The sequence below is a fragment of the Alnus glutinosa genome, chromosome 6 (assembly GCF_958979055.1).
Source record: "Alnus glutinosa chromosome 6, dhAlnGlut1.1, whole genome shotgun sequence".
NCBI lineage: Eukaryota > Viridiplantae > Streptophyta > Magnoliopsida > Fagales > Betulaceae > Alnus > Alnus glutinosa.
In genome coordinates, this window is record NC_084891.1 from 24764256 (window position 1) to 24784104 (window position 19849).

At 36.0% G+C, this 19849-nt stretch overlaps 2 protein-coding genes across 2 annotated transcripts; one reads left to right on the plus strand and one right to left on the minus strand.

The window, feature by feature from the left end:
• Positions 1–558: 558 nt before the first annotated feature.
• LOC133872012 (uncharacterized) lies at positions 559–8591 on the plus strand. Its single transcript, XM_062309514.1, has 7 exons — positions 559–989; positions 2067–2108; positions 2996–3124; positions 4623–4858; positions 7407–7443; positions 8103–8160; positions 8270–8591. Exons 1-7 carry the CDS (start codon positions 849–851, stop codon positions 8347–8349), a joined length of 723 nt encoding a protein of 240 aa, XP_062165498.1. The 5' UTR covers positions 559–848; the 3' UTR covers positions 8350–8591.
• Positions 8592–10281: 1690 nt separating this feature from the next.
• Positions 10282–15582, minus strand: LOC133870967 (squalene monooxygenase SE1-like). Its single transcript, XM_062308280.1, has 8 exons — positions 15166–15582; positions 12664–12775; positions 12391–12565; positions 11958–12126; positions 11536–11754; positions 11129–11404; positions 10699–10977; positions 10282–10619 (listed from the first exon to the last, which is right to left on the minus strand). Exons 1-8 carry the CDS (start codon positions 15400–15402, stop codon positions 10506–10508), a joined length of 1581 nt encoding a protein of 526 aa, XP_062164264.1. The 5' UTR covers positions 15403–15582; the 3' UTR covers positions 10282–10505.
• Between the last annotated feature and the right edge of the window lie 4267 nt (positions 15583–19849).

Consider the following 19849-nt stretch of genomic DNA (forward strand, 5'->3'; position numbering starts at 1 on the left):
CAACTCGATTAATAATCGGGTCGAGTTTGTGTCGAACCCGTTTGCATACTTCGGTCGGTCGGGTTGACACGAACCCAACCCGTAAACCCGAATTGCCAAGCATACACAAAACTTTTGTACCGTTACCGGAAGGAGACCATTAGTGGTTGCTTGTGGATTTCTATCTATTGGTGTTATAGAATTCACCGAGTAATCGATATTTAAATTATCCAAATAAAATACAAAAAGTAAATATAGTGAGCTATGATTTTGAGATGATAATAAAAAAAAAAACCTAACATAAGATAAAAGTTTTAAACTTACTAAATTCAAAACATCGTTTTAGTAAATTTAATTAAATAATATATTACATATAAAGAGAATGTGGACACGGTTATAACCCACGTTCACATACACTAAAATTGCTATCCACATTCACGTATGCGGATATTATTTTTTACTAAACACAAATGCGGATAATGGGTAAGCGCGGATAGCGCCTCCGTCTGCATTTTTACCCCTACCTAAACAATGCCATGCGTCGCCAAATTTACCGACTTTTACAGGTACGACCGTACGAGTGGATATACAGGAGACCTCCTCTTCGCCAATTCCCACTTCACGGAGTTCTCGCGCAAAATTCAAGCAGCTAGAAACTCCCTACTTCACCTCAGATGAACATTTACACATAGACGGAGAGAGAGAAACAAATCCAAAGGCGTTGTAAAGAAGAATTCAATTCAATTCAAAGAACCTACAAAAAAAAAAAAAATCAAAGCAAACAAACCCTGACCATGTGTTTAGGGCTTCCATTCGCATCATCAGCTAAGAGAAATCGTTGAGTACACAAGTCTTTGATTTCGAGAGAAATGGGAGGCGACGATGGTGAACAGAATAAGGATAATCCATGGACGTCGCCAAACAGACCCTATCAGGAAAAAGAGGAAGACATGAAGCTTTGGGGGATTTTGCTCTTCGGCCTAATTGGCGCCACTGCCACCACTTTGGCCGTAAGTTTTATACAATTCCATCTCTTTTCTTGTTACAACTGGATTGGGTGTTTTTTGATTTTTAATTAGGGAATTAGAATTAGGGGTTTTCAATCTAACATGCACAGTAGGCTGTGTAAATATTGCGTTGAAACTTTGAGTGAACGTGAATGTAATTTGCTATATTTCTGCGCTTAATTGTGAAGTTGATAGCTTTATATGATATGAATGAAATGAAACAACCTGTAAGACGTAGTATTTTTTTTTGTTAAATTTGAAACACACTGCTTATAGACCAAATGGCACTCTTAGGGTTTACGATTCTGTTAGTGTGTAACTAACCAGTTATTAGTTTGTCAGCTTGTAAAGTTCGTATTTGGCGTCAATATAAGCGACTGATGTATTAGAATTTGTTAAATTTTAATTATAATTGTTGCTAAGGTATGCTGCATGTTGGAGCTCTGGCAAATTATTTGACAATACATTTCTTACAGATAACTGAAAGAAATGAGATGTAGAAAATGAGTAAGTAAATACATGCGTGTGCACGATTATAAAATTTAGACGACAAGGTTGATTAGAAGCATTATATGTTACTTCAGGACAGAATATATTCTCTTCCAATTTATAAAATGTTCAGGATTTTACCTTTCAGACAAGATTGTGGTATGATGGAAAATTTTCAAGGTTCTAGGTGTTCATTTTGCTATTGCCTTTGGGCCAGTGTAAATATTTCCTTTTGCTATAAGTTGTTGCCTACTTGAGCCATAACTAAGGGCAAGATTCCCTCTTCCATTTACCTCTTAAACGAGGCGCAGAAAATTTCACATTTATGGATTATTATCAGTCTCATTGCTCTCATTTACTTTGGGGTTGTTGCACTGCTTGCTGAATATCATACTGTTATCCAGTAACAAAGTTGGATACAAGTGACTTATCATTGCTTCACTGTATATTTGATTATAAGATAGAAAATTAAGAGGTGCTCTAAAATTAATTGCTGAGGCATCTCTGCTAAATGAGAACTTTGCCTTCTTGGTATTCTTGGCTCCTTACATTCTGTTAGATACTGCTTTTGATTTTTTAGCAATTTGGCAGGTTGGCCAGCTGCGAAGGACTGTTGATTGGTTCTATGTTCAGGTAGTACATGTTCTCTTTTGACAACTTGCTATTTATGCTGGCATTTGCTTGTATTTAGTAGTCCAAATTAGCAAATCCTGACAGTTTGGCCCTTTTGCTTTCTGTGTTATTAAATTTCACCCTTGAATGTTGAAGTCAACACTTCGTTATCTGTTTCTGTGATTCCAATTTTTTTTTTTCCTGTAATTCAGCAACTTAGGGTCATGCTTGCTGCTTTCTGTAATTCAACAATTTTTGGCTTTTGTAAAAAGAAAAGGGAAAATTATGGATGTAAAAAGAAAAAAGACAACAGTTGCACCCTTAGATTCTAGTGAAATTCCAAGTTTTCAGCTCTATGTTGCTTTGGTGGTAAGGACATAGCCCACCCTCTTATTTAATTTTAATGTGTTCATACCAGCATTTCAAGATCAATCAAACCTATATATGTCAAATAAGTATTTCGTGGTGAGTGGAGCAAATGATCTTAAATTTTTTCTGAGTTAGATATACCGTTTCCTGAATCATATTGTGTTTATACTTGTTATTTGTATGGTAAAAACGCTTGTAGAAGATGTTTGTTGTTATTCATCTGTCTTCTATGCTAGCCAGGGGTCTATTTTCCTCCCTTACCTGTCTAGCGTACATGTTTATTGCTTGTAATATATCGTCGTCATTCATGCTACTTGTTCTATAAGGATGCTTTTGATCAATTTTATTTACTAGAGGGATGTTTTCTGCTAAAGGTAAAATTTGGAATGTTGTTCTAGGGGATCAGATTGCTTAGCATGCCTCAAAAAAGAGACTATATTTTTAATGAGTAAACTTATTGTGTTCTTGTTTACAAAAAAAACAACATGAATGTTAATTTACTAGTGAAGCTGATCGTGCGTGTAATTGCACCACAAAAGTTGACCAGGTCACAATCGTCATGGAAAGGAGCAACTGGAAGTTCTTTCCGGTCAAGCTATCAGGAGGAAGCATGGAAAAGGTATAACCGCCGCATGCAAGAGGAGTATGAAGAAGAAATGGAGAGAGTTGTGAGTTCTGTCAACGATTTTGCAACTTTTCTCTGTTGCAATTTTTTTTTCCCTCCATAAGTGAAGGATGATGATAAAACTGTGTAGAAGTTATCATGTTAAATGTTTATAATGTTGTTTCCATTTAGAAGATCAGCAACTTCTCAAACTTTAGATTGCTTTTTTCATAATTTTGAAAACTAATCTTTTGCTGGTAGGTCTTCATGATTTTTATGGGGAAAAAATCTTAGAAAAGTTGGAAAGAGCAAAGAGTTGAATGTCATATAGTCATATAGATATGAACTTGACCTTTTTACTGATTTGCCACACTAGGATTTATCTTTTATCTTCTGAATCACTCTACTATTCAATTTTGTTCAATCCTTTTATTTTCTGCAATGTGATTTGAAAACAGGGATTGCCAGGTTTTTATTAGAGATCTTGAGAAATATGAACAAGGCATTTTGATTAAATTTTTAAGGTTTCTTCATGTTAACAACCACGTTATCGTGTTTCCTTTAACTTCTGCTTGTAGTCATGAATTGCTTAGTGATAAAATTACTCAAGCAATGCTTAAACTCTGCTTTTTCTGTAAGATTGTGCAAATCACATTGGACAGCTTTATGCAGTAAGCTATATTTTTGTTTTCCCATTTAAGCTTCATTTGAGCAGTTATCAAAGAGACACGTAACAATATAATTTTTAGGTGTTAAAGAAGTAAACAGCAGTCTGTTTAGCTTCTAATTAAAAATATGCTGATTTAGCCTGCCAGACATAGAGAAGTACATAAGGATTTGGATTGACAGCAATTAAACCATAAGTTAATATAAAAAGCTCATCTAGCAAGAGTGAGATTACTTGTCTTGGAGGACAAAGATACAGTAACGATAAACATATCTTCTTCTTTCATCAATTTATGTGTTGAAGTCAGTTTTAAGTTCGTAGATACCTTGTTAAAAAGGTTTTGTCAAAGTGGGGTATTAGGCTTGCACAAACTGACTTCTTAAGTGCCAGTATCAGACTCATACTTGGCTGCGGTATAATGTCACAAATACTAAAGTGTGATTTTATTTTGTGCATTTATGGTATTAGGTAGTTTTGCTTTAAAAATGGATGGTCAACTAATGTAACCTTTAATCCTACTATGAGAATCGCATAAGTAATGTGAAAGCTTGTGAAGTGTGTTCATTGGTGCGTCCATCAGAGTCATTCAGTTGTTAGGTATCCATCTATAACTTGGAATTGGTAGTACTGTGATTCTTATTCTCCTAATGGATGTCTACCTTTCGTTTTTATCACTTAAAATTTGGATTCTGATAAAGCTTTTCTGTATGCGGATATATTAGCATCAGGGCTAGTTTTGTCCTGTGTCAAAACTACTCTTTGGTAAATTTTGATTTGTAATTCTGTGCTTGGCTGGTTAGCTCTTACTGTGGTAATCCTGTTAATTATATGTTTGTTTTTGTGCTATCTTTTTATTTTATCTTATTATTGTTTATGGTTCTTTTCCTCTTTGTAGGAACGTATAAGGCGAATGCAAAGTGTGTTTAACAGAGAGAGGAACAAATACAAAAGGAGCTATGAGAGCTGGAAGGAAAATGGTCAAGGTGCATTTCATCAACAATTCCAGCGAGATGATTGGTATTGGAAGACTGATACATCCCATAGAGATCGGAAAACTAATTACAGGGAACCTCCAAGAGCAAGTGTGTCTTATTCGTTATCACACCATTATTCAGTTTTGGGTCTTGACAGGTGAGGATAAGTGTTACAGAAACTTGCTTGCCACAGTACTGTCAATAATGTTAACTGCCTTTCTGTTCATTTTTTTTCTCTAATCAAGGTAGTGTAGACAACAAACTGTCCCTAACAAGAATTATTGGAATTTATTGCACCAAAATTGAAAAATTATCCTTCTCTATTTAGACATTGAAACATCTTTTTAAAAAATTTGTAGCCTGTATGTGGCTTTATTTGTGTACAACATATGTCAACAGCATCTTGTCTCTCATTTTGTATGGTCCTTCCATGCTGTAGACAGAGGAGTATTTTTTTCCCAATATGCCTCTTGGAAGGGATTATGCCTGTCCCTATTAGTTTATCTTCTTTTGTTATTTGATCATCTAGAAATGTACTTCTTGTATAGTTGTGGGCAGTGGGTGGCTAGAGATAAAAGATACTAAATCAAATCAATTGACAGTCTAGACATGTTCAAAGTCTCTCAATTTTTGTTTCAAGTTTGATAAGTACACATTTGGTGTTCATCTGAACAGAGTATACAGCGAAGTTCATCAATTCATTAAATTTAAGACACATAGTACTCCTTAGAAGACTAAAGTTAGAGAATATCTCTGAAACAAGGATACAACCTTTTTTCGTGTTTTAGATCTAAATTATTTTTGCAACAAGAACCTTCATTTAAAACATGGTGTATTGAGGGAGATTTTAATGCTATTCGATATCTGGGTGAGAGATCAGGAGATATATGTCATTCTCCAGCTATGATGGAGTTCTCAGGTTTCATTTTTTAATAGGGTCTCATGGACATTGCTCCTGTGGGTGCAAAATTCACATGGTCTAACAATCGTGGTGATCAATGTTGGTCAAGAATTGATAGGTTTCTACTCTCTCCTAATTGGGAAGAACAATTTTCTGATGTAGTTCAAAGTAGATTTCCTCGACTCTTGTCTGGTCACTTCTCGTTAATGCTCGATTGTGGGGTTTCAAGTAGGAGAAGTGGGTATTTTAAGTTTGAGAAAATGTGGTTGAAGTCAGAAGACTTTGTGGATAAAGTGAAAACATGGTGGAAGTCATACAATTTTCAGGGCTCCCCTAGTTTTGTGTTGGCACATAAATTGAGAGCTTACGGATTTGAAATAATGTAATGAAGAGATCTTTGGCAATGTAGGGAAGCGGAAAAGGATTTAGTGGGGGGTATTCAAGAGCTTGATATCATTGCCAAAGGTAGAACATTGATTGCGGAGGAAAGGGTGAGAAAGGAGGAATTTTCTTGGGAGTCGGAGAGTTTGATTCTTTATGAAGAAGCGAGTTGAAGGCAGAAATTTATGGCTCTTTGGTTGAGAGAGGGAGATAAGAACACAGTTTTTTCACTAGGTGGCAAATTCAAATAGAAGAAATAATACCATGGATTCTTAAGTTGTTAATGGGTCTTTATCTTTAGATTCTACAGAAATAAGGGAGCACATAGTGCAATTTTATATTGAAACTTATTCAAAACAATATAATTGGAGGCCAAAGCTAGATGGTCTTTCTTTCAATTCCATTGGTGACGATGAGGGTTCTTGGTTGGAAAGAGAATTTGAGGACAGTGATGTATATGAGGTGGTGAGAACACTGAATGGGGATAAGGCCCCGGGTCCTGATGGGTTTTCATTGGCTTTTATTTAGACATACTGGGAAGTCATTAAAGAGGATACCATGGCAGCATTCAGGGAGTTTCATGGTCAAGGGATCTTTGAGAAGAGCATTAATGCAACTTTTATTTATTTTATCCCAAAGAAAGCTGGTGTCATGGATATTACGGACTTTCGGCTTATTAGTCTAGTGGGTGGTTTATATAAAATCATATCTAGCGAACAAGTTGAAAAAGGCGTTGGAGAAGATCATCTCAAGTTCGTAGAATGCATTTATTAGAGGGAGACATATATTGGATTCAGTTTTGGTTGCGAATAAATGTATTGATAGTTGAATCAGATCAAGGGCCCCAAACTTTTGTAAATTGGACTTTGAGAAGGAAGTCACACTATTTTAGAAGCTTTGAGGATGACCCCTAGTGTGGTGGAGAAAGCGGAATGCAAGATGTTTTGAAGACCGAGAGACTTCGGTGGAAGAGCTAAAGAATATCATGTTCAAATCGCTTTATACATGGATTGGGACATATAATAATAGTACTCACTTTTCTAACTTTTCTGATTTTGTAGTTTTTTGTTCTTTTTTTCCTTAAAGGTAGTTTTTCTTGTATATTTTATGTGTACTAGGGTTGCGTCCCTTGGTCCTTTTAATTAAATTACTTTAATTATTAAAAAATAAAAAATAAAACCATACTCACATATTTAGCGAGTTCGCTTGAATGGTGGAGATGTACAAAATTGAGTTTCCATTCTTTGAAGCTATTATAATTGATTTCCTTGATGGTCGTGCTTGATGCACTTCATGAATCATATTTGATCCATATTAGGAAAAGCTAAAGTGTTGGATTTGCATTCTTGCAATTAGATAAAAATAATAATAATAATAATTTAATTTTTTCTTTTTCTTTTTTTGGCTTGTCCTTGGGAAGCAGGTACAGAACAACACCATATACCGATGCTGAGATTAAGGTATTCCTCTAATTCAAAATTATATCGTTGGCATCTCTTTTAGAAAGCTTTAGCTTCTTTTTTTTCTTCTTTCTTTTTTTTTCTTTTTTTTTTTTTTCAGGAAATGGATATTCAATTAATCTTAAACTGCAAAGGTCCATTATTCCTCTAACTCAGTATGGTCCAATTAGATAGTATCTAAATTCTTATTGTCAACAATATTATTATACTTGCAAGTGTCCTTTCCTTTGGGTGCAGTTGACTTGTAAAATATTACAACTGCTTTGTGCGCTATAAAACTGTGCTTTGGTTGTATCATTCAACAAATAGTTATATCATGTGCATCATATTGAGGTGCGATGCATCATTTTAGGTGTGATGTATATGATTAACGTACATTACACCTCACGATAACGTTCATAATCGCCATTCATAACCACAATACACCTCATCAGAAGTTTCTGTAAAAAGAGTGTGTTTGGAATTACGATTTCGCGGAGCAAAACCAAATCGCAGAAAATGTAAGCCTAACTTGGTAGTTAAATAAAATTTCTGCAGGTAGATTTCAACTGAGATCTTCAAGGATTTACTGGCATTACTCTTCTGTTTTCTCTTTGTTCTTCAGTTCTTTGATAATTTCATATCTACAGTGGTAAATATGTTCCTTTTTACCCTTGCAGACAGCCTTTAGGGTTAAGGCGAAGGAGTTTCACCCAGATCAGAACCAGGATAATAAAGGTGGGATATTGTTGGTCATTGGCTAACGTAACTAGTAATCCGATGCCATTGCTTTGCTTTTTTTTTTTTTTTTTTTGGGTTTAATTTTATTGCTTGTGTAATGTTGCAGAGGCTGCTGAGGCGAAGTTCAAAGAGGTGATGACGTCCTATGAGACCATAAAGCAAGAAAGAAAGAACACGAACTTGTAATTTGCACAACTCTGCCAGGAAATTGTTGCGACTTGGAAGAATGCATGGGGTTGAGGTATACAGCTGCACAATACATAGTCTTTTCTTTACAAGTATTAGTTGAATTGGAATTATTTGAGAGCGAGGTTTTCTAGAGGGCTGGTGATATATTTATAGAAAATATCACCATGTGTATCTCCCTTGTAATATGTGATGTGTAACTCAAATTTTGTAACAAGTAATAATTCAGTTATTGTCCTGCCCATTACTTATTAAACAAAGTAGATTAATTAGATAAACAATGGTAATTCTTTATTGGCAAGATAATATTTCATTAAACTGAAAGAAAGTGTACAAGGAGGGGGTGGGGGACCTTAACAAACACCCAAATAAAGTCCAATGCTGAACTCACGAAAACATAAAACTAAAAATGGGCTAAAGAAGTGGTGTGGTCCAATATCTTCTTGGCTCGAAGGCAGCGAAAAGGGCTGTTGGATTGGCAGTTTTTGAAGCAGCCCAAGGGATTAGAGGCGATGAAGTGAATCTCCATTCCAACGTCCAACGAGAGATGTGCCCAGTGCTTGTTGTGTGGGAAACATCCGACTTTGCAGCCTCCATAGGCAACAACGGCGAGCATCTGCTACGTAGAGGCATAGAAAGGTGGAGGGAAGATATATACATGAGAGCCAATGATCTACCTGGGGGGGCATGAGATAGGGCTCATGGGGATGGAGAAGAGCGGATGGTAGTGGTGGGACGGGTGGAGGACGGCAGATCTAGCTTCCAAAAATGAGAAAAAATAAAGAACAAATAAAATAAAAAGAGAGAGTGGAAGGTGGGGAAGGGAAGTTCCGCCTCCTCCCTCTAGGTATTCACAGGTAATTAATTTCAGGTGAAATTATCAGTTTTAATTTAAATTTATGTTCCTCTTCGAAGGGAGCTTTTTTTACACCACTGGTTTTTTTTTTCTGGCTAAATCATGGGCCCATGGCATTGATTTATGAGGTGGGAGATCATTCTCAACTCGATTTATATTTCACTTAACACTGCCTTACGAGATGGTGATTAGAAAATCCTTGCATGCTTGATTTGGGGTGGAAGTTGTATCTGAAGTCCATGTAACCTTAGTCAGGGCCGTTCCGCTGATGATTCCCCTGGCAAAACGAGTGGTGTGAAGTGTGAAGTACGGGTTTAGCAGGAGTTTCGAGTAATAAATCTTGAGTTTCCACGTAAAGTGGATGAATTGGAGTCAACTAATGATTTTCTCCCACGAGGGACGGGTGTTCCGGCCTGACTCATCTGGGATATAGACCGAAGCCCACCACATTCGTCAACCATTCAACAACCGTCTTTAAACTTGAAAGCACGTCGGCTTGTCCCAATCTTGCAATTTTTACTGTATTTTTCAAAGAAAATCCCAAATGATTTTTCACTCGAGCAAAATTTGTCTCCTAATCTCTCTACTAGACTGCTGGCTAACCTTCTTTTTCTTTCTTGTGGGTCAGACAACTGTCGGGTATTTCTATACACATATATAGGGATTAGTATATATTAATAAAATAAATAAAATAAAAAGTTAATATCTCATTTCAAGAGTAAAAAGCAGTTGTTGAAGAGAGAGAGAGAGAGAGAGATGTGTTATGCGCCTGCCTTTTGGACTTCGGGGTGGTGGGTGGGTCTTCTCTTAGGTTCGAACAAACTCAACCAAAGAAATGCATTTCTCAAATGAAGGCAAAGAAAAAGAAAAAGGGCAATTCCTCAATATCTAATGACACAGTGCATATATTTAGGATGCACGGTGAAACTAACTTTATTTGAAGTTGCCGACGATATCGATTGCAGGTTGGCTAGAACCAACATTCAACCATACCTGGTGGGGGGGGGGGGCTACTCTGGTCCAATCATTGTCGAACAAGTAGCATGAAATGAAGAAGGCGTTTACCATCTGAGAACTAATCCAATAAATTTGAAACAAACTATATATACTTGAAGAAAATAAGTTGTCAACACACTAGGAAGAACAAGTCCTAAAAACCAAAACACGTATTGATGCACATCTTATTTTCCAAGTATTCACCATCCCCTCAGCTTTGAAAAAGGGAAGGCAGATACCAGTACAAATTGGCTTGTCATGATAGCAGCCGATTTTCGGCTACATTCTCTGTTGGCATCTCACTTTAATGATCTCGCTCAACAGGCGGAGCTCTGTAATAAGCTGGAACAGTCACAGGGAAGAACATCTGCCTAACTCCTTCTGCCTTGATAATGGGGAAGATGATTCCTGATGCACCCTGCAACGGAGAAAACTCAAATTTTCAGAACGAAGAAGAAAAGCATCTTACTCTGTTTCGTCATGAAGCTCATACTGACCGAAATTAATCTGACTCCAATCCAGATGCGTGTAGGCGAAGGAAAGGGCACCAATAAACGGCCAACACCATAAACCGCAACAGCGAAAAAATGGAGAACCAAGCTCAATGGGCGAGGGTTCAACCCTGAGAGTAGAGAAACTGGTCCCATTGAGAATACACCTCCAAGACTTAGATAATCAAAGCAAGCCTGGCGCATTTCCTTCCTTGCTCGGTCAGGTGAAGCACAAAAGACCTTGTACAAGGCACCTGCCAAAGTATTAATTGTGGATGCCACTGGCTGCGAATTGAAACATTAAGAGATAGTTAACTTGAATAATTTTTATGTGCACATGTTTTCCTATTGTAACAAAGCACAAAAGAGAAAGCCTGCACCACTACATCTGGAATGGTATCAAAAACAGCATATCAATGATATCATTATAACTAACCTTACGCAAGGTGTAAAAGGATTCAAGATACTTGCAGAGTGTAGGTGCATCATTTAGGTCTCGCAAAGGCTTGAGGAGATCCCGCAGCACAACAATATCAGACAATGCCACAGTCATTCCTCCCCCAGTTAAAGGGTGGCGCATGTTGAATGCATCCCCCATTAACAAGGCTCCAGGTGTAGGATGGGGCGCAGCTGGCATGCTTCTGTTGGGCATTGTCCTTATGTTACCTCTATCAACAGCAGCTACAAAAGAATCATGTATTTCAGGCGGAACCTGCGACAGAAATATCACTTGGTAAATATTTTAATTTTAAATCATATATCAAAAACGAAGATGAGAAAAACTTGGTCATAATGACATGCAACAACAATATTAAGGCTGCAAGATATTTGGAACACATGTACCTGAGGAGCCACCACAGTCTTCAAATAGTTTGCCATTTCACCATTTGCAACAGAGGGAACTTTCTGTCCAGGTACATCAACCAGGCAGCGAACCTCTGTGCTACTAATAGGATAAAACAAAATGGGGGAAGGGTCTGCTAGTATGACATGCCCGTGATTTGCATAAGGAAGTTCGCAATTCTCCAAAACCAAACCAACAAAACAAGAGGGACTATCAACCTGCAGACGACGAGATATACATGATTTAAGTTTCCAAAAGCTACTTAATTGTCAAAAATGGGAGATGAGGATTCTCAGAATCTCAGCAATGCAAGCAAAAAGGCTAACTAAATTTTAACATGTTAGCAACTTCACGGGCAAAGATAAACCAATTTCCAATATAGCAGATATGGTCAACAGGTGAGATTGAGATGGAACCATACCTGAGGATTGCAAAGAGAGCGACGCAAGTTTGAGAAACAGCCATCACAAACAATGGTTAAAGGTGCATATGCTGTCAGTTCTTTGCCATCTTTAGTCTTGTACTGCACACCTTTAATTGTTCTGTTTTCCTCAAGCAGAGAAGTAACGGTTCCTTGCTCCAATCGTACACTGGAGAAAATCAAAAAAGAAGGCTTAACTACTAGCAAACAGAAATCAAGAGAACAAGATACAACGACATGAACCATCCTATAACATAATGACACATCAGATAGTTACTATATCATGACACTACGGTAAAGGAAACCTTAAAATCCATAGGCATGCAGAACTTCCCAGTAACAAATTCTTAATACACAACGAGCAGCTTGAAAAAAATAAAAGATTAAACAAATTAACATATTGTGGAAATCTACTAAGGAAGATAAGTAATACTTGGGAAGGTTTGCAGCCTTCTCCCGCATCCTCTGTATGAAGCGCCCATTGTGAAAGCTCCTTCCAGACACATCTGAATGAAATTTCTCCAAGGGATAAGAGAGCCGGGTGTTTTTCCCATCCTTAAAAAGAGCATAACCAAACACCTGCTGTGCATCAATGCCCTTTACACAGTCTGCAATTGTAAACAAAATACATATATCATTTAACAACCCACTTCCTCTAATTGGAGGTAAGCAAGAAATATAGTTGATAAGCTTGAATTTAAGCTACCTTCAAGCCCCAACTCGATTAATTTGAGGTAGCCTCCAGGCTGTAACAGTTCACCAACAATTCGGTCAGGCTCTGTTAAATCTCTTTCAATCATATGCACTCTACGTCCATCCTGCAATTTTGAAGCACAAAATCAATACATACTTGAGAATATCTTTACTGGTTTTTTTTTATTGGCTAAAAAGAAAACCAAGGGAGTTCTTACTTAACAAAATGCTAAAGACAATAGACAGCCAAATTTGAGATATTTTACATCTTACCATGGAACAAACTAACGGCAAAAGTCAAAAAACAAGATATGCTAGCATGAATACAGAGACCAGCCCAAAGGCCTCTCTAATTATTTGTAATAAAAATAAAAGCCCCAAATCTGGAGTACTTGAGGTTCTGAAATATATCCCAAAATGATTTATTTTATTATTATTTTTTTTTTCAGAAAGATAATCAAAGCGATGCCATTTAGCTTACATTACTTCATTTGAAACTATTTTATCAAAATTCATAAGGAATTTAAAATGATATTTTATCCAAAATTTTTCTATTTATTTGTAAGCATGAAAAAATAAATGCTTTTATAAACTCTTTTTTTGATGAGTAAAAATATATAAGATGGAGTCGATGCTTTTATAAACTCTTATGTTAACTTTCCAACAATTCTCAATGGCTCTTCTTTCTTAATATTTATTAAATTACTTTTTTGTTATTTAACTGTACCAGCTGAATTGTAAGAGATATGTTAGCTGCACAACTTTTACACAATAATGCTGACTTGTAAATGAGTTTTCCCTTCTCATAAAGTTATCCAGCATTTATTTAAAAAATAAAAATAAAACTCACTTACACATCAATATTGTCGTGTAAAAGTTGTGTAGTTATCATATCTCGAATGGTAATAATTCATACAAATGTCAAATCATACACAGTTGGGTACAGAATTCATGTATTTAGCCATAAAGTCAGCATTTCAGATGAGAGCAGACACCATTATTAGAGGAGTGCGACAAAAAGATGGCTACCGAATTAGATTGTACCTTGTAAGTATAAAATAGAGAAATTGTCATTCAAATACATGGTTAATTGCCCAGTTTGTCCTATCGAAAGCGACGAATGATGCGAAAACAGAAATGTGTGAAATAAGCATTCAAAGTTTCGAGCATATTCCCAGTATGAGTCAAAAATATTTTTACTAGAAATAGTCCATTCGTACAAGTCAGTCCCCACCAAAAATATTCAATTATTAACTGATAACAGATAGATACATCGTACTATATAAATTGAATAAAATTTAGCCTAAAAGTGGACTTCGACTAAGAGTTGCACGCAAAGATTAATTTTATCTACGTTCAAGACTATAAGTTATGAGTGGAATTGCTCAGATCAACGAAGTAAGAATATAACGGGTTATGTCTATAAACGCACGATTGTAATTTTTAAGGCCATGTTCCATCGTTCCTCTGATAGATTTGAAATTTTCAACCACACAGAAAAGGACCCATATCAAAAAAATAATTGTACTAAAAGTTGCACGCAAAGATTAATTTTATCTACGTTCAAGACTAAAAGTTATAAGTGGAATTGCTCAGATCAACGAAGTAAGAATGTAGCGGATTATGTCTATAAACGCACGATTGTAATTTTTAAGGCCATGTTCCATCGTTCCTCTGATAGATTTGAAATTTTCAACCACACAGAAAAAGACCCGTATCAAAAAATAATTTTACTAAAATATCCGTGATGGAGACTGAAAACATTCACCAACCTCCTCAGATAACAAACGTGATACCATGACAAACACCGTGTTTGCAACAACTTAATTCAAGTTCTGGATCAAAAAGCATATCTGAATAGATATTTTACAGATCATATAATTCATGGAAAAAAAAATATTTTACAGATCATATAGTCTATAGAGCCTAATACTGAAATTCCCCCCACCCCCCCCCCCCCCCCAAAAAAAAAAGAAGCAAAAATTACAAATCATAAATTGAAAAGTTGCAGATTAAGAAAAACGAAATATGTAGTCCATGCGGACCGTCACTTCAAAATCATCAACCAATTCCAACATAGTGAAAATCCATTAAAAAAAGATAAAAAAGAAAAAGAAAAAAAAAGAGAGACAGTAGTATGAAACAACTAAACCTGTGAAATTCGTTAAAAACCGTCGCAAATGATTAACCCAGGGAACAACTCGTGCACCGCAGGTTACAAGCAACGCACAGTAGGACAGAGTTTACTAGTTTAGGATAAGAAACGAGATTTTCAGCCTTAAGAAATGAAGTAAATCCATAACTATTTTCGCATTCATCAAAAAAAAAAATTGATAAGCAATCGAAATATCATTAAAAACGAAAGCGCAACCAGGCACACAGGTAAAAAACTACTAGCTAGAAGGAGAAAAAAGATTCGCATTTATCAAAATTATAAGCTCTGCTTGGTTGCCTAGAAACTGCAAGAAAGCAAAAGAAAAAAAAAATACTGAGAATTAGAAATATCTTAAATCACCTTGGCGAGAGTGTGAGCGAGAGCAGCGCCAGCGACGCCGGCTCCGACGATGATGACGTCGATGTCGCTATTACCGGATCTGCATTCTCCGTTAGTGGTGGTGGCGACGCTCTTCACGCACTCGCCTCTCGTCTCCGAAGAAACTCCGACACGGTTCTTCTTGGCCACCAAAGTATAAATCGCCAAAAGCCCCAACACCGGGGCCAATATCCACCCAAGCAAGCTCTGATCCACCATTTTTCCAATGCCAACCCGCGCGAGCTCACCACTGACCTCCAGGAGTCTCACTCGCTGTAATCTCTCCGTTGGTTTGGTTCTCTGGCCTCTGCTTTGTGCAATTGTGCTGTGATTCTCTCTCCTCGCTGGCTGTGCCTTTTTTTTTCTCTTTTTTCTTCTTCAACAAAACGGTTGTTTGTTGTGAAAATTACGAAGTGCGCGTTTTTATGTATGACAAACTACAGCTCAGCTCCAGCGGGTCCATGCTAGTGTACGCCGGGATAGCGTTTTGGCTTAAACTGCGCACCAGAAGATTTGCACATTTGAGTTTTGACTACTCTAAGTAAACGTGACTTTTGCACTAATTTGTTATATTTATTTTATATCAGTTTACTTATTTATGTTTTAATTAATTTTTTAAAATTAAAAAATATCGCTTAAAATTCGTTCTATTAGTCAATATAAAATAAATGTGAAAAATATGTATATATGCTAATTTACTAGTCACCCTTTGTGAACAAAAAAGATAGAATTAGAGTCTCCTCCCAATAAGAAATTAAAGAAAAAAGAAGTTTTCCCGTTTCTGATAAGCAAGAGTAGGTAAAATTTAATTAATTATGAAGTAGTCATATAGTTATTGTGGAATCTATGTTTAACTAGTTCAATGTCGTATTCAGCATTAAAAATGGAATTTAATAAGCCATTTAATTTAGGACAAACTTTCCTCTAAATTAGGTAAGACCAAATTCCTTTAGCCCAATTTATTAAACAAGTAAACACTAAATAAATAATTAAAAAAGAAAAAGAAAAAGTAATGCTATATATCACACAATTATTCAACTATGCTAATGTGGTATTGTTTAATCCACAATTAAATTTTCTTTTTTCTTTTAAAAATGGTTGATCTAAGAGTAGATTTGCAATGTCACGTCAGTATAGTAAAAATATTAGTAGGACTATAGGAGAGTGGTGTGGTATATAACATGGCTCTTATAAAAAACAAAAGAAAAATTACTTAAAACGCGTAACGTCATTTGGTGTGAAATATGCACGATAAATGGTTGTGAAGAATAGCATTATTCATATGAAATTGACATAAGTCCTTAGAGTACGGGATTTTCACGTGTATGTTTAAAATCACATGCTATAAAAATAAATGTCACATGCTATGTTAATCCTATTAAACATGCATACAAAAATCACATACGTTAAAAGATATGTGTCAATTTAATAAATATTGAGTATACACGTATGAGTGTGAGAAAAAAATACATAAGTTTCCACATTAGAAATATGCCACAAGTATGAACCGGTAATATATCATAGTTAGTCTCAAACTCGATCGTAAGTTTAAGCTATTAGGTTGAGTGATATTCCAACATGTTATATTATAGTTTCACTAAAAGACTCCTCAATGCGTCAATCTCTCTAATAAGTGGTATCATAATTGATGGTAGTGTGCGGTATAGTCAAGTGACGAACAAGAGTCCCTAGAGTAGAGACAAAAGTGCAAATTACGAGCATGAATGAAATTCCTTCTATCCTTATAGTAGGGACAAATGTGCAGGGTGTGAACATAAACCATGACCTTAGATTAAGAGGCAAAAGTTCATGGACACAAACAAGAGTCCCTAGAGTAGGGGAAAATATGCATGATGCAAGAAAACCCACATATCCAACAAGTAATCCTAAAAACTACGTAAAAGATATAAAAAAAATAAAAAAATTCTATTAATGGGGGATGTAGCAATGCGGTGATGACTCACACGTGAGAATGAGATTTTTGAATATATATACACGAGTGTAAAAATATTGAGTTGTCACATTGAAAAGATGTCACATGTGTGAGCGATCACTATAATATGGTTGGGCACAAACCAATAAACTTAAACTATTTGGCTGAATGGTGTCCTAACGTACATGCAATATTATAATCTCGTTAAAAGAATTTATTTCCGCCCAATTTATGAGAAAATTTCCTTTAATATAATCTTATAATAATGCTTATTGTAAAATTTGAATAAAGATGGTTGGAGTGTAGTTTATTATTTTTTATTTTTAAGAAGAATACGTTGAATTTCATTACTCAAGCAGAAGAGCCTTGCTCGGCTATTTGGCAATTACAATGTGTTGAACTGGTGATGGATATTCATCGATCCACACTAGTTTTGCCAAACCGTGTGCTACCTACCTGATTAGCATCTGGATGGTTCGAGTGTAATAATATGGCCAAGCTTGGTATTTCACGAGGATATTGAGCAAAATTGTGTTAGTGTAAAAACGGTCAGTTTTAGGTCGCGTACACGATTCCGACTTTATATTATTATATATAAATTACCTAATTACGATTTGGACTTTCTATATATAAGTCCAAGATCATGGTCAGCTCTAATAAATAGTACTTTTGCATTGCCATAATTCCCTATAAATAGTTTTATTAAAGACAGCTGGGTCGACACGGGTGGGCGTGGATTTGGGTTAATTTTTTTTTAAAAGAAAATTTCTTAATTTCTTTAAAAAAAAAAAGAAGTTTTAATTTTTTTTTCTAGAACAAACTTTTTAAATTTTATTTTAATTTTGGCTACCCTTGGTTTTTATGTTTTTTTATTTTTTTAATTTTTATTATTTTATTAAGGATATTTTTGTCATTGGAAGAATATTGACAATTTTTCTGTAGTCTGAAGTGGGGACACTGTCCAAATTTAAAAATTTGAAAGGAATATTATCAATTCGGTAATAGTTTAAACGGTACGTAAACTTATTTATTTATTTATTTTAATTTGATTTTAATATATTCTAGACCAAGAACGTTGCTACTTGCTGCCCAAATAGATGCCTCACTTTCATCATGGATCAAGGGACCTCAATTTCCGCAAGGTTGACAAGCGACAAGAATAAAATAATCGAGGAGGTAGGTAAGAGCTCTAAATTATCGGATATACGTTGAAGTTTTCAGCAGCAAACAAAGTAGACATGCATTAATTTCTTTGAAAGTAGTATCGTCTCAACTGTTGGACAGGGATATCCAACTCCAAGTGGAATACCGCCTACCGGCATTTCAGCATTTGTCATTTACTTTGCGTGCGTTTAAGTCAACAAGCATGAGGCATTTTTATTTAGTTTCATAATGCTTAAGGGAGAAAAACGACTGGAGTTAATTAGCTGCCTTGCCTACATGGCAACTGCCAATTGGCCGGGTTCAGGATTTTCACACGCCGGCGTGCTACACATGCTTCCGTGCGTACTGTATGAATGTGTGATGGGACAGCCGGCTGGGACGGGTGTTTGGTAAAGACTTTTGCCGATACGATACTTCCACGTAACCCAATTAATGAATATTGGGTCGTTGATCGTAGTGTCTGGCTAAATGGGATGAGTTCTGTCAAAGTGTTCAAAAAAATAAAATATAAAATAAGAGAAGTAAAGCCTTAAACGTACGCCTGCGTTTGATATTAATGCTAATTTCGCCCGGAAAGATTACAAGGCAATACGTGAAAATTAAGGAAGATCTGCCAAATAATTAAGGTAAAGTGAGGCGTGCTAAACGAAAGCATTCTAACAGGGAAAAGATCAAGCAATCTAATAACAACAATATGAAACTCGAGTTTGAAAGAAAAAATGAGTAGACACGGAGAGGGCAGCAGCATATTAAAATACTCACAATAGAACACGACGGCATGTGGAAAATGTGAAGCGAGAGAATAAAATCACGGTGGCGCGTATGGGAGCACGTGAGGTAATTGTGTTCAAGAGAAACTTCACATATTCACCAATTTTCAATTTTTTTTTTTTTAAATAAACAAATCTGGTGGTGGTGTGCGAGGTTAGCGGCTCCAAGCGGTGCGTGGAGGCGCATACGTGGTTGTAAAAACTCCCTATAAACACTCCCTATTCAGAAAAAGAGATATCCAAACACCTTTTGGCTGTGTTTTGTTTTATTTTTTAAAATGCCCAAAGATTTTGTGTAAAAATAACATATCTATTAGATCAATCATTGTTGCCGCCGATTTTATAACAACGTGGAATGATGATAACCAAATGGACGAGAATCGATGTCAAAGTGGCACTTTCATGGAGAGGGGGTTTCAAACTAGTAACCTCCGCTTCATGAAACATGGTTTCCGACCGATTGAACTACCTCTTGAAACTCAATCATGCGGTCTTGATTGGACGGTTATGAGCAATTGGTGATGATTTGGATTGTTCCTAAGATAATCGATCGGACACGCATTTGGAACCGTCAGCAATTTTTAATTAATTACTCGATTTATTTCGGATTATTTTCTCATTGCTTGTAAGGAATTAAACACACTGCGCAAGGAAACTATTGCGAGGGAATATTTACAGCCCTTTCAAATTGTGTACATTACTTGGGAACACAATCATTTCACGAAAAAAGAAGCAATTAATTAATACTTATTTCTTTTGAACATTGAAGAATAATTAAGCAATTTATAAACATTTTCCA

What these genes read in the sequence shown, in the direction of transcription:
- LOC133872012 (XM_062309514.1), top strand. Translation starts at nt 849, where the DNA reads ATGGGAGGCGACGATGGTGAACAGAATAAGGATAATCCATGGACGTCG. An exon ending in CCACTGCCACCACTTTGGCC is followed by an intron (nt 990 to 2,066) that starts GTAAGTTTTATA and finishes GCAATTTGGCAG; the next exon opens with GTTGGCCAGCTGCGAAGGAC. An exon ending in ATACCGATGCTGAGATTAAG is followed by an intron (nt 7,444 to 8,102) that starts GTATTCCTCTAA and finishes TTACCCTTGCAG; the next exon opens with ACAGCCTTTAGGGTTAAGGC.
- LOC133870967 (XM_062308280.1), bottom strand. Translation starts at nt 15,402, where the DNA reads ATGGTGGATCAGAGCTTGCTTGGGTGGATATTGGCCCCGGTGTTGGGG. An exon ending in AATCGAGTTGGGGCTTGAAG is followed by an intron (nt 12,566 to 12,663) that starts GTAGCTTAAATT and finishes TTACAATTGCAG; the next exon opens with ACTGTGTAAAGGGCATTGAT. An exon ending in GCTCTCTTTGCAATCCTCAG is followed by an intron (nt 11,755 to 11,957) that starts GTATGGTTCCAT and finishes CGTCGTCTGCAG; the next exon opens with GTTGATAGTCCCTCTTGTTT.